Source organism: Heteronotia binoei, chromosome 2, assembly GCF_032191835.1.
Source record: "Heteronotia binoei isolate CCM8104 ecotype False Entrance Well chromosome 2, APGP_CSIRO_Hbin_v1, whole genome shotgun sequence".
In the NCBI taxonomy this organism is placed as follows: Eukaryota; Metazoa; Chordata; class Lepidosauria; order Squamata; family Gekkonidae; genus Heteronotia; species Heteronotia binoei.
Window position 1 is genome coordinate 17,316,066 of NC_083224.1, and position 12,039 is coordinate 17,328,104.

The 12,039-nt window shown below is 43.9% G+C and overlaps 1 protein-coding gene across 1 annotated transcript; it reads left to right on the top strand.

Annotated features, from left to right (window-relative positions):
* Positions 1 to 1,846: 1,846 nt before the first annotated feature.
* Positions 1,847 to 5,904, top strand: LOC132567230 (gastrula zinc finger protein XlCGF57.1-like). The gene is made up of 3 exons (XM_060232919.1): positions 1,847 to 2,009; positions 3,908 to 4,027; positions 4,514 to 5,904. The coding sequence occupies exons 1-3, from the start codon at positions 1,847 to 1,849 to the stop codon at positions 5,902 to 5,904; spliced, it is 1,674 nt and encodes a 557-aa protein (XP_060088902.1).
* The last annotated feature ends 6,135 nt before the right edge of the window (positions 5,905 to 12,039 follow it).

Consider the following 12,039-nt stretch of genomic DNA (forward strand, 5'->3'; position numbering starts at 1 on the left):
TCTTCAGAGTATGTAGAATGGAGTTTTGGGAGATAGTGCCATAGGATATTCTGATGGTCACTCCACTTTAAGGGGGAGTATAAGATTCACGGAGAGCAATTCCATACTTATCTTATTTACCTTAATCGAAATATGCCTGTCTCTCCTTCCTTCCACTAGAAAGACTCAAGGTGGCTCAGAAACAGAAAAGGAAGACAAATCTGGGTTCAGCCAAAAGCCAAGGTGAATAAATGGAACTTCCATGTTCCCCTGACCAGCATGGCCCAGACTCCCCGAGGTCATCAGATCTCAGGAGCTAAGAATGGTCAGCCCTGGTTAGTGTTAGGATTGGGAGACCACCAAAGAAATTCAGGGCTGCTGTGCAGAGGCAGGCAATGGCACACCACCTCTGAGTGTCTCTTGCCTTGAGGAACTGGAGTCACCATAAGTCAGCTGTCGTTTGACAGCGCTTTAGATACACACACACCCTGTTTGGTGCAGGGAATCTAGGAAAACCCATTTTGTAGGTCAGTAATCTGGGCTCTGTGTCCCAACTTGAAGATTTTTCAGGGTATCTGGGTTGCAGCAGAAAGAAGACATCGGAATAGGGAAGGCTAGGTCATATCCTGGCCCTCCTGTGTGGGTAGAGCATGGACTAGACATGGAGGCATTTTCATGTCTCATCTGGCCAGATACCTGAATGTTGTCAGACTATTAGCAGAGGCTCTGGAAACACATTAGCAGTACCCTAGAGTGGCGTTTCCCATGGACACCTGTATACCAGGCCATGGACGCCTCTCAGAGAGAAAGCTGCACTGCCCACATCTTCCCTCCATCCCTTTGCTGCATCCCTTTTCCCCTCAGCCTTTGCCCCATCCCCTGGCCTTCCGCTTTGCTCCGGTCGGGCACCAGCTGCTGGGAACGTTGGGGCTGCTGCCGCCTCAGCTGCTCGGGCCTGGGTGTCGCTCCTCCCTCCCCCCCATTGTGGACACCAGCAGGGTTGGCCACAGCTCTTCCAGCGGTGCTGTCATCATCGGGCGCTGCTGAGCCCAGCCAGGGAGGCTGCGCTGGGAGGGTGTTTTGGGCAGACCATCCCAGCTGCTGCTCCTCGTTGCTGCATTGGGACCCCACTGGGCTCGCCGCCAACAGCGAGGGACGGGAGCAGGGGAAATCCTGCCCTAGAGTTTTAGCTGATGTGCTAAAATCACGTGCGTTTAGGACTGGATGTGTCCTGTCACATGGTTTCCAGTCACCTGCTTTTCTCCTGCCAGTCTGGACTCCAGGAAGGGTGAGAAGGCCCAGCAGGCGGGAGAATCTCATGCCTGGGCTTTTAGTCTGATCTTACAGGGATGCTAATGCTATTTGAGCTCCAGGGCTCACAGAGCACATTTCAAGCCTCACAAAAGTCTGAAATGTGTTGGCAGCATTTATAACCTGCTGAGGTTTGTGGGTACCTGAAGCTTTTCTTTCACCTCTCCCGGAGTTTACTAAATGTCCTTACAAAATGTTCTTGAATGTAAAGAAGACAAGTCTGGGAATTGGAATACGTAAGGAAGATTGAGACAAGTAAACAAAATAGGAATTGGAGGCTGAAATTCTTCCTTCCCATTTTGTCTCCCTTGCAGGCAGTAAAGAGACATTATCAAGCCATATTCTTTGCAGAGAAGTGGAAACACCTCCTCGACCTTCGGTCCAGGTGTGGGGGGATGAACGGGAGATAGCTAGTAACCTAGCTTCTTTCTGAGGGACACTTTTGCTGCCGCTGAGGAAGAGAGGCTCTGAACAGCTCTGTCTTCACACATACTGAGCTCTGCCTCCTTTAGCCTCACAAACTCCCCCTGTTGGAAGTGTCAAGTTCCTGCCCGGCATGATCTGTGATGAGGGAATCTGCTTCTTCTTGCAGTCTCGGGTTTCCTTTGAGGAGGTGGCCGTGTATTTCTCTGTGGCGGAGTGGGGCCTGCTGAATCCGGGCCAAAAAGCCCTCTACAGGGAAGTCATGCTGGAGAACTATGGGAGTGTGGCTTTCCTGGGTAAGGATCTTTCGTGGGTGGTAAAGGTGCGAATCACTGCCATTGGGATGATGCATGAATCGATAGCAATATATGCATGTGAGGCCAGTGCAGGTAATTGGCCACTACTGGGTGCCTTGAGAAGTTGGGGTGCCCATGAAAGTGATGTTCAGCAGGGCCAGGTAGAACGATACAAGCCACCCCACTGATCCAGGGGTAGCTGAGTCCCATGTTGTGGCCAACACCCAAGCCAGAGGGGATATATTGGCTTGAGGCCAGGGCAGGCCTGAGAGGCCCTCAGAAGGACTCTGGAAGGAGCCAGATCTTGATTTCTCAGTTGTCAGCCTTTACAACATCCCCTTCCCCAGATGGGATTTTGACCATCCACTCTGACTGTAATCTGGAAAAGATCCATCCCTCTTAGAGCTGATAGCCTTGTGGGCTTTGATATAGACCATGGTACTGTACTTCCAGAAGAAATTTTCCTCTTTCTTGGATTTCTTTCCTTCCACATATAAAAATGGTCTATCGGCTCTCCCTCCCTCTCCCTCTCTTCCCCACTCATAGAAAGCAGGAATGAAAGAGATCCTACACTGGAGACAGACCAAGCTCTTGCATCTGACAAATGGCTGCAGAGTTTCTCCAGAAGATCTGAAGAGACTGTTTCCTTCCCCGATGAACTGGCAGCAAGTGGGTATCCTTTACAGTTATGTCAAGGGAATGGGCAAGGAATCCCCAAGGGACCTTTCCTCTTCACTTCTAAGCAACTCTTGTTCTGGTAGAATTCCCAGGCCTGCTGAGTGAGGGGAGAGAGAGAGAGGCCTTCTGGAGCCTGGAATCTGGAGGCTCAGAAGCTCCTTCGGGGGCTTAGTTGATTCGTGGATATTGAGTGGCTGCACTAGCCTTAAATACTGGATATTTCAGGGAATGGAATGGGGGGAAGGGATTTAGATAAGAACAGCCCTGCCAGATGAGGCCAAAGGCACATCACCCCTTTCCTTCATTCTTCACGTGGATGCCTTCAGGCCTTCCTATTAGTTGGATGTGGGTCTGAGTGCTTACTTGGGAGCTGTTTTACCTTGCAGGGATGTTGTTCAGCAAGTATTCCCACCAGTTAACACTGCAACCCAAGCGAAAGTGGCTTAAGCTGAACCATGCAACAACCTCTGTTGTCATGAGGTGGATCAGTCCTCACCCCAAGAGGGTGGAATCGTGTTCTTCTGAAGAGATTCAGTAGCCCAGTAAACAGAGAGACAAGTTCTCAGTTGAAGCACATTTGGTTGAACCCCACAACAGGATAGAACATATGAAGCTGCCTTATACTGAATCAGACCCTCAGTCCATCAAAGTCAGTATTGTCTACTCAGATTGGCAGTGGCTCCCCAAGGTCTCAAGCTGAGGTTTTTCATGTCTACTTGCCTGGACCCTTTTGCCTGGATCCAGGCAGATATGATTCAGAAATTGCTGCACATTAGACAGTAGGCCCAGCTAAGTTGTAGAGAATGCCTTACACTGCAGGGCTGGTTTTCTCATTGGTCATTAACACTGTATTTGGGGGAGGCTGGAAAGCAGCTGCTCCCGGCTGTCCGCAACTGGAAGGGAACTCTCAGTGCAGTTGCAGGACTGGATTTCATGACACCTTCTTGTGTTTAATCGTTAAAAGCAGAGTCAAAAGAGCTGCAAGGAAAGTCAAATGGGAGCAACGGGGGAATCATTCTCTGCCACCTTCCCCCCTAAAATATATATGGGGAAAGGAGGGATGGGCAGAATATAAAAACAGCTCTACGGGAGGGCCTAAAAAGTGTGAACATCAGCTCAGTTTGGTAGGAAATAGAAGTCCAGACCCAAGAGGGAGGCGTGCCTGACTGGTGGCTTGGCTTCTTGCATGGGTGCTGATTGAAACTCTTTCCTTATTCCAGCAGCAGATGTAGAGGAGACAGCTGGGGAATTCCAGGGGTTCTGTTTGGAAAAAATCAAGAATGAAGATGCTGAAGAAAACTTTGGAGATGGACCACAGAGGCAGGAGGAAAGCTGCACAGGTAAGAGGAGGGAGAAGCCCATTCCTTGCCAAAGAGAAACCCCAGTTCATGAAGAAAGGTCCGTCAGCAAAAGAAAGAACAAAGGCCTCCGTATGAACCAGAGAATCCACTGTAGGGAAAAGGGAAACGAAAGTGTGGCATTTGCAAAGACCTTCAGTCATAGAATGAACGTCATTTGGCAGACGCTAATTCTCTTAGGAGACCAAAAGTACAATTTTGCGAAGTACAGAAACAACTTCCATCATAACACAGCCCTTACTTCACATCAAAAAAGTAACACAGGTGGGGACCCATTAAAATGGTAAAAGTCCCAACCAAGAGCCTCTTATGCGGGAAGCTTACTGTGCTTTCAAAGTGTATATTATTGTACACTTCACTGTAAAACAGAAGGAAGGCACTGAAATGTGTGGAGAGTGGATGAAGTGTAAGGAGCACATGAGACCTCCTTGTGCGGATTCTAACAGTAGATCTTTCTTTTTATTCCAGCAGGAGGTGATCAGAGGAATAAGGAGGATGAAGAACTGCATCATGTATCACCAGATGACATCAAGAAAGAAGATGTGAGACGAAACGTCAGGATACAAAGAAAGTCTCAGAGGCAGAAAGTCAGGTGCAGAGTGAAGAAGAGGGATAAATCTGTTCCTTGCCAAGGGGGGGATTTGCAAGAAGTAATTCACAGGTTGGAGGAAACTTACAAGTGCATGCAGTGTGGAATGAACTTCTCAGATCAAACCCAATATAATATTCATTATTCGAAGCACGGTATAATGAAGGGATGTAAATGCTTTCAGTGTGGAAAGTGTTTCAGAAACAAATCACAACTCCTAGTGCACCAAAGAATCCACACAGCGGAGGAACATTTTGAATGCTCAGAATGTGGGAAGATATTCAGTCATAATTCCCTTCTTAAACAGCATCAAAAAACCCACTCAAAGGAAAAACCTTTTGAATGCTCAGAGTGTGCGAAGAGATTCCGCTTGCGTGGTGATCTTCAAATTCATCTACGAACTCACACAGGGGAGAGGCCTTTTGAATGCTCTGAGTGTGGGAAGAGATTCAGCCGTAGTAGCTATCTTCCACAGCATCAAAGAACACACACAGGGGAGAAGCCTTTTGGCTGCTCAGAGTGTGGGAAGAGATTCAGTCACAGTGGCCGTCTTCAGAGTCATCTGAGAACCCATAGAGGGGAGAAGCTTTTTGAATGCTCAGAGTGTGGGAAGAGATTCAGTCAGAGTGGCAATCTTCAAAGTCATCAAAGAACCCACACAGGGGAGAAGCCTTTTGAATGCTCAGAGTGTGGGAAGAAATTCAGTCACAGTAGCAGTCTTCAAAGTCACCTAAGAACTCACACAGAGGAGAAGTCTTTTGAATGCTCAGAGTGTGGGAAGAGATTCAGTTGGAGTGGTGATCTTCAAAATCATCTAAGAACCCACACAGGGGAGAAGCCTTTTGATTGCTTAGAGTGTGGGAAGAGATTCAGTGAAAGAAGCACTCTTCGAAAGCATCAAAGAATCCACACAGGGGAAAAGCCTTTTGAATGTTCAAAGTGTGAGAAGAGATTTAATGACAGGAGCAATCTTCTACAGCATGAAAGAAGGCACACAGGAGAGAAGCCGTTTGAATGCTCAGAGTGTGGGAAGAGATTCATTGAAAGAAGCACTCTTCAAAAGCATCTAAGAATTCACACAGGGGAAAAGCCTTTTGGATGCTCAGAATGTGGGAAGAGATTCGCGTACAGTAGCAGTGTTCTAATTCATGTAAGAACTCACACAGGAGAGAAGCCTTTTGAATGCTCAGAATGTGGGAAGAGATTCAGTCACAATAACAATCTTAAAAAGCATCAAGGAATCCACACGGGACAAAAAGTTTTGGAGTAGAAGGAGATTCTGTCGGTGTGGTTATCTTCAACAACATCCATGAACCCACAGAGGGGGGAAACCATGTCACATCTAAGCCTAAGGGTGTTGAACTGATTTTTTTTACAATGCTCTGGCAGAAATGTCACTTCGTTGGGCTGTGTGTACCCTACATGTGTAATGCCAGGTTCCAGAAAGAACATAAAGGTAGTTCCCTGTGTAAGCACCAGTCATTTCTGACTGAGGTGACGATCATGATGTTTTCATAGCAGATTTTACGGGGTGGTTTGCCATGGCCTTCCCCAGTCATCTACACTTTCCCCCCAACAAGCTGGGCACTCATTTTACCGACCTCAGAAAGATGGAAGGCTGAGCAGGGCCGGATTTTTTTTGGGGGGGGCACCTGGTGTGGCTTGCCCTGGGCACTGAGAAAGGGGGGCGGCATCAGCTTGGCAAGGCACATGATCAGGGAAAGGGAACCTTTGCTGCAGCTCTGCCGGTCCTGCCGCCGGCACCCCTGCTCTCCCCCACAAAGTCGGCTCCACCTGAGGCACCTCCTGTTCTCTCTGAGGCACAGTCACACTACTGTTGGCCCCACTCCCTCAGCTTCTGTTGCCGCCAGCACTGAGGTCAGAGACGCCAGCTTGCTTAAATTGACTCGAGAAAGATGATACTTTTGCATCGCTGGAAATTTAGTGTGTGTGCGCCAGACGAAGCATTTGTGGGAAACGGATCGATTACTGGTTCACTGTTGCACTATTTTTCATCTTGAGGACAACCAGCGTTGGAAATTACTATCGGTTATAAGGAAGTGTGCACCTGGTCACCATGCATTCCATGCAAGCGGAGAGAATGAAGAAATAGAGCGAGTGCTCTTTAAATACGGAATTCGTTGTTGACAGTGGAAGCGGCACGATTAATGACTTTTGGTTTGAATCAATATTGTCAAATTGTAGCATCTGTGCAAATGAATTGTTGATGTGGTTTGTTTATGTTTATTGTCTATACATTCTTTTTTAATCTTTCGCTGTATTTGGTCGTGAGCCTAGTGCTTTTTCTATTTCCAGCACTGAGGCACCAGCACCGAGCCTAGGAACACGTGTGTCCTGCCTGGTTCCCAAAGCCTGCCTTTTCCAACATTGACTGACTTCATTAATCCTACCGACATCCAACACATATCTATACGTGACCATGATTTATGTCTGTGTGAAAAAAAATGTATAGTCCCTTTTGACTAGGTTTAATGTACACCAAGCATCAACCCACGCAAATTCTTCTGCCATTTTAAAGAAATCCTCTGATAAAACATTGCTCCTGTTACCTTTATGTATCAGCTTTTTCTGAGTCTTCCTATCCATATCTGGGCTATATACTGCGTTGTAATCACCAATAAGAGACACATTATCATACTTCTGTCCATAATCACATAAAGTGTGGTGAAGTTCTTTAAAAAAAAATCCGTTTTTCATTTGGAGCGTATACATTTATTAGTAAGAATTTCTGATTTTCCTTTACTATTTCAATTCCCTGATACCTGGCATCTTCTGAAGAGAATAATAATTTAGCACTGATAACCTCCTTAACATAAGTAACCAGACCTCTCTTCTTTTTTCTCCTCTCCGAGGTTATAATAGCCTTCCCTAATCTCTTATCCTCTAGAAGATGTTGATCTTTTTGCTTTATACGAGTCTCTTGAAGACAAATAACGTCTACCTTTAACAAGGCTTTTGGGGGGCTCTAGGGTCTCGACAAAACTCCAGTTAAGGAGCAGGGTCGACAGAAGGGTCGGGGGAAGGGTGTTGGGGGACTTGGGTCCTTCCAGCATTCTTTTCTAATTACCTTTGTCCCAAAAGCTCTTGGGCGTCTTTGGGCGAGAAAGCTCTTGCCACCGGAGAACGGAGAGGAGGGTGGAAGGCGGTGGCGAATTGAAAACAACTTGTTTCTGGAGAACTAAGTTGAAGGTCTTTTTTGTTTTCGGAGGAGAGAAGGTGCAAGGAATCAGAGGTTTGGGCGTGGCTGTGAGCTGTTCGTCCAGGCTAGTGACGGGAGGAGCAATGCTGGGAAAGGCGGGCCATCGAAGGCAGCAGTGACGTGGGCGAGGAGGAGGAGGAGGAGACTCAAGCTGAGCGTTGGCAGAGTGCGTGAGGAATTGGAAGGTGCGAGGAATCGGACGGTTTGGCTGTGAGCTGTTCGCATCGGCTGGTGACGGATCAAGCGGAGGAGCTACACTGGAAGGGACGGGCCATCGGGTGCAGCAGTGACGTGGGTGGAAAGGAGGTGCATTGGAGCGGCGGAGGGAAGACTTTGGACTCTGTATTGGCGTGGAGACTTGGCTATTATAGACAATTAGTTTGGAAACGATTGAAGACTGCTAGCAAGAAAGAAGATAGAGAGAAGAAGACAGAGGGCCAAGAAAGTGGGACAGAAGGAGAATTAATTTTATTCGGTTTGTGTTAATTATAGTTTGTGTGATGAATGTAAGAAATTGATTGACTTGATTATCTGAATGGTAATTAATTGGTAGGAATGTTATTAATGGATTGAAATGCTGGAATCAATTAATTAACTGAATTGATTAATAGATTAGGCTAAGAGACAGCTGTAAGCAAACTAGAAATAACTCTTTTCTAAACACAGATAGGATTTTACTATAAAAATGAAAAAAGAAAAAGGAAGATTAGGATGACTTAGCAAACAAAAACAAAATTTTCACCAGGACAACCTAAATCAATTGGTGCAGTGTTAGCACAGGATACAGTTAAGGAATTGCAAACCTCTTTCATGACTGCAATTAGTCAACCACAAAGGTCTGTAAGGGACCTAATGAGTGAGTTGGCAGAAAAATTAGAAGGTGTTGATGGATGGGTGAGGGAAACCAAAAAAGATATTAAGGATTTAGTTAAAAGAACAAAATCAATAGAAGAAAACTTATCTATAACGGATGAACGTTTAGGAATAATGGAGTCCAAACAAAAAGATTTAACTGATAAAATGGCCAAGGTTGAAATGGATAAGGCGGAATATATTCTAAGATTCTTAAATATTCCTGAAGAGAAAAATGAGGACTTGATGACTCTAATAGTAGAGGTTTTAATGGATACGCTGAAAATGGAAATGAAAGAGGTGGAAAGAGAAATAGATTATGTATATAGAGTGAATATTTTATATGCAAGGAAAAATGACTTGCCCAGAGAAGTCCGTCTCAAATTTTTGTGTAAAACAACAAAGGAGAAGGTGTGGAGGAAAACAAAAAAGCAACCTCTAATAATAAATGGGTTACAAATTAAGATTATGAGGGAAATACCATGGATGATAAGACAAAAAAGAAAGGAATACAAGATGTTGGCATTTATGCTACAGGAGAAAGAAATTATGTACAAGTGGCTTATCCCAGAAGGATTACTTTTTACATTCCAGAATACACGCTATAGACTAGATTCGATTATGAAAGTGGAAGATTTTTTAAATAATCAGGCAAAAAGTTGGTCAAGAAGAAAAGGACAAAAGAACCTGAGGCTAGAAACCAAACGGATAAAACTCTGGACGTTTTCGATCAATTCTCTCAAACTGATCGGGAGGAGGGTGAGGCGGTATATGACGGAGAAGCAACTCAAATAGAAACAAGACAGCAGAAAAAAAAATCAACGAATAGAATACAGAGGAATATAGTTCCTAATATGTCTGAACAAATGAAATTAATATCAATAAACGTGAATGGATTAAATTCTCCATGGAAAAGAAAAAGGGTGTCATTACTACTGAAGAAACTTTCCATCAGTACTTTGGCCAAATGTACACTTCAACTAATCCTTCTTCCTTCCTAATTGACAATTTTTTACAAGACGATAACATAGTCAGTCATTGATCTCTTGAACATCAACGCTTTTTGGACTTCCCAATAACCCCTTTAGAAATAAATGCAGCTATTAAAGCTTCCAAACCCAACAAAACTCGGGGTAGAGACGGTTTACCCTCGGAATTTTACAAAATATTTGGCCCTTCTCTTACACCCTACCTTACCTCAGTATGTAATTCCGTCATGGAGTCAGGTCATATGCCTCCCTCATGGTCTCAAGCAAAGATAATCCTTATCCCTAAAAGGGACAGAGACCCACGTAATACTTATTGCCCCATATCCCTACTTAATAATTACTATAAATTATTTACTTCAGTTTTGACTGCTAGACTAAATTGTATAATTGGTTCTTATATTCACCCCAATCAATCAGGTTTTATCCCAAATCGTGACATTACTGATAACACAAGACAAACTATTAATTTGATTCAATACTGTGCTTTTCAACCTTATGAATCTTGCATCCTTGCCCTGGATATTGAAAAGGCTTTTGACACCTTTGAGCCTCAAGGTATTACCCAAGGTATTACAACATATGGGCTTTGGGCCAAAATTTATGACAATCATAAATTCACTTTATTCTTGTCCATCAGCTCTTTTGCATATTAATGGTCAGCAATCTCCTACTTTCCTTCTAGAAAGAGGGACACGCCAAGGCTGTCCTCTCTCACCATTGCTATTTGCCATGGCAATAGAATCTCTTGTGAACAAGATACGAGCTTCTTCAAGGGTTCAGGGCATCGCAGTTCAAGGTCTTACTTTTAAAATCAGTTTATTTGCGGATGACATAGTCCTTTACATTTCCAAGCCTTTACAATCCTTGCCAGCAATTTCTAGCCTCTTGTCTGAGTTTGGTAGGTTGTCTGGTCTTTGTGTTAATACGTCCAAATCAATTCTTTACCCAATCAATCTACTTCCTTTTTAAAAAAATGTCATAGCTTCTAACTATCCATTTCACTGGGTCAAAGAAACACGGTCATATTTAGGTTTGAAAATTCCGCTAAAACTCCCTGACTTGTTGAAGGTAAATTATATCACTACTATATCAGATGTTTCTAAAACCCTAAAGCAATGGGACAAATTACAATTGTCTTGGATGGAAAGAATTGAAGTTATTAAATCTTTTATTTTCCCGAGACTTCTATACTTATTCCAGGCCCTCCCCATAGAGATACCTCAGACCGCTCTGAGATCCTGGCAACAATCACTGCCTGTTTTCATTTGGAATTACAAAAAAGCGAGAATAAAAATAACTACTATATGTAGGTCCAAGGCAAAAGGAGGAATGGCAGTTCCAGACATTATACGCTATTACAAAGCTACAATTTTGTCTCAATTGGTCAAATTACTATACCATCATCCTCTGCCCCCTTGGAAGTCTATAGAAGAGGGTCATTTTTCTCCTCTCAAATATTATGAAATATTATGTATCAAGAAATCTGAACTGCCACTTTGGCATTTCGTAAATCCTTTTCTCAAGGCTTTCTTATTCGTTTGGGACTCTGAATGTTTTTATTTAGCGCCAGGATACTCTATCATTTCGTCCTTTATAGGCCAAAAATGTTTCCCCCAGCTCAGCTACCTTCCTCTTATAAAATCTGGAGAAGCTCTTCAAAAGTTTTTCTTTTTGATCTTCTCTCCATCTCAAGACAAGTTTTACCCAAAGATAAACTAGAAAAAAATAGTTAACGCCTTCATCATGGTTTGAATACTTCCAAATCAGACACCTACTTCAAGATCTCAGAGTGAGCCAGTCCATTTCTCGTCCTTTGACAGATTTTGTACACCTGATCCTTCAACTGCCTAAAAACAAAAAAACCCCAAAAGGTCTCATCTCACGGCCATACCAAATTCTTTTAACTAAATTAGAAATCTCTCCACCTTCATATACTATTCTTTAGCAAAAGGATTGTAATGTTACAATTTCCCCAGAACAGTGGGATTCCATCTGGGCTAGTGAAACACTACAATCCAAAATAATAAACATTTCTCAACAAAACTATAAGTTAATTGCTCGCTGGTACCATACACCGCATCAACTCTCTCATATATTGCCCCATGGAGCCTCTGATTGTTGGAGGAACTGTGGCTTCAAGGCATCCTATATTCATTGTTGGTGGGACTGTCCTAAAATCAGATCTTTTTGGTCTCTAATTTGTGCTCACATTTCTTCCTTAACAAATATTTTAATCCCCGTTACTCCAGAGGTAATACTTCTTAACCACTGGTCGGGTATTCAACTAACCCCTTCTAAAAAATCTTTAATTGTCAAATTATTAACAGCTGCAAAAACGACAATT

What these genes read in the sequence shown, in the direction of transcription:
- LOC132567230 (XM_060232919.1), top strand. Translation starts at nt 1,847, where the DNA reads ATGATCTGTGATGAGGGAATCTGCTTCTTCTTGCAGTCTCGGGTTTCC. An exon ending in TGGGAGTGTGGCTTTCCTGG is followed by an intron (nt 2,010 to 3,907) that starts GTAAGGATCTTT and finishes TCCTTATTCCAG; the next exon opens with CAGCAGATGTAGAGGAGACA. An exon ending in GCAGGAGGAAAGCTGCACAG is followed by an intron (nt 4,028 to 4,513) that starts GTAAGAGGAGGG and finishes TTTTTATTCCAG; the next exon opens with CAGGAGGTGATCAGAGGAAT.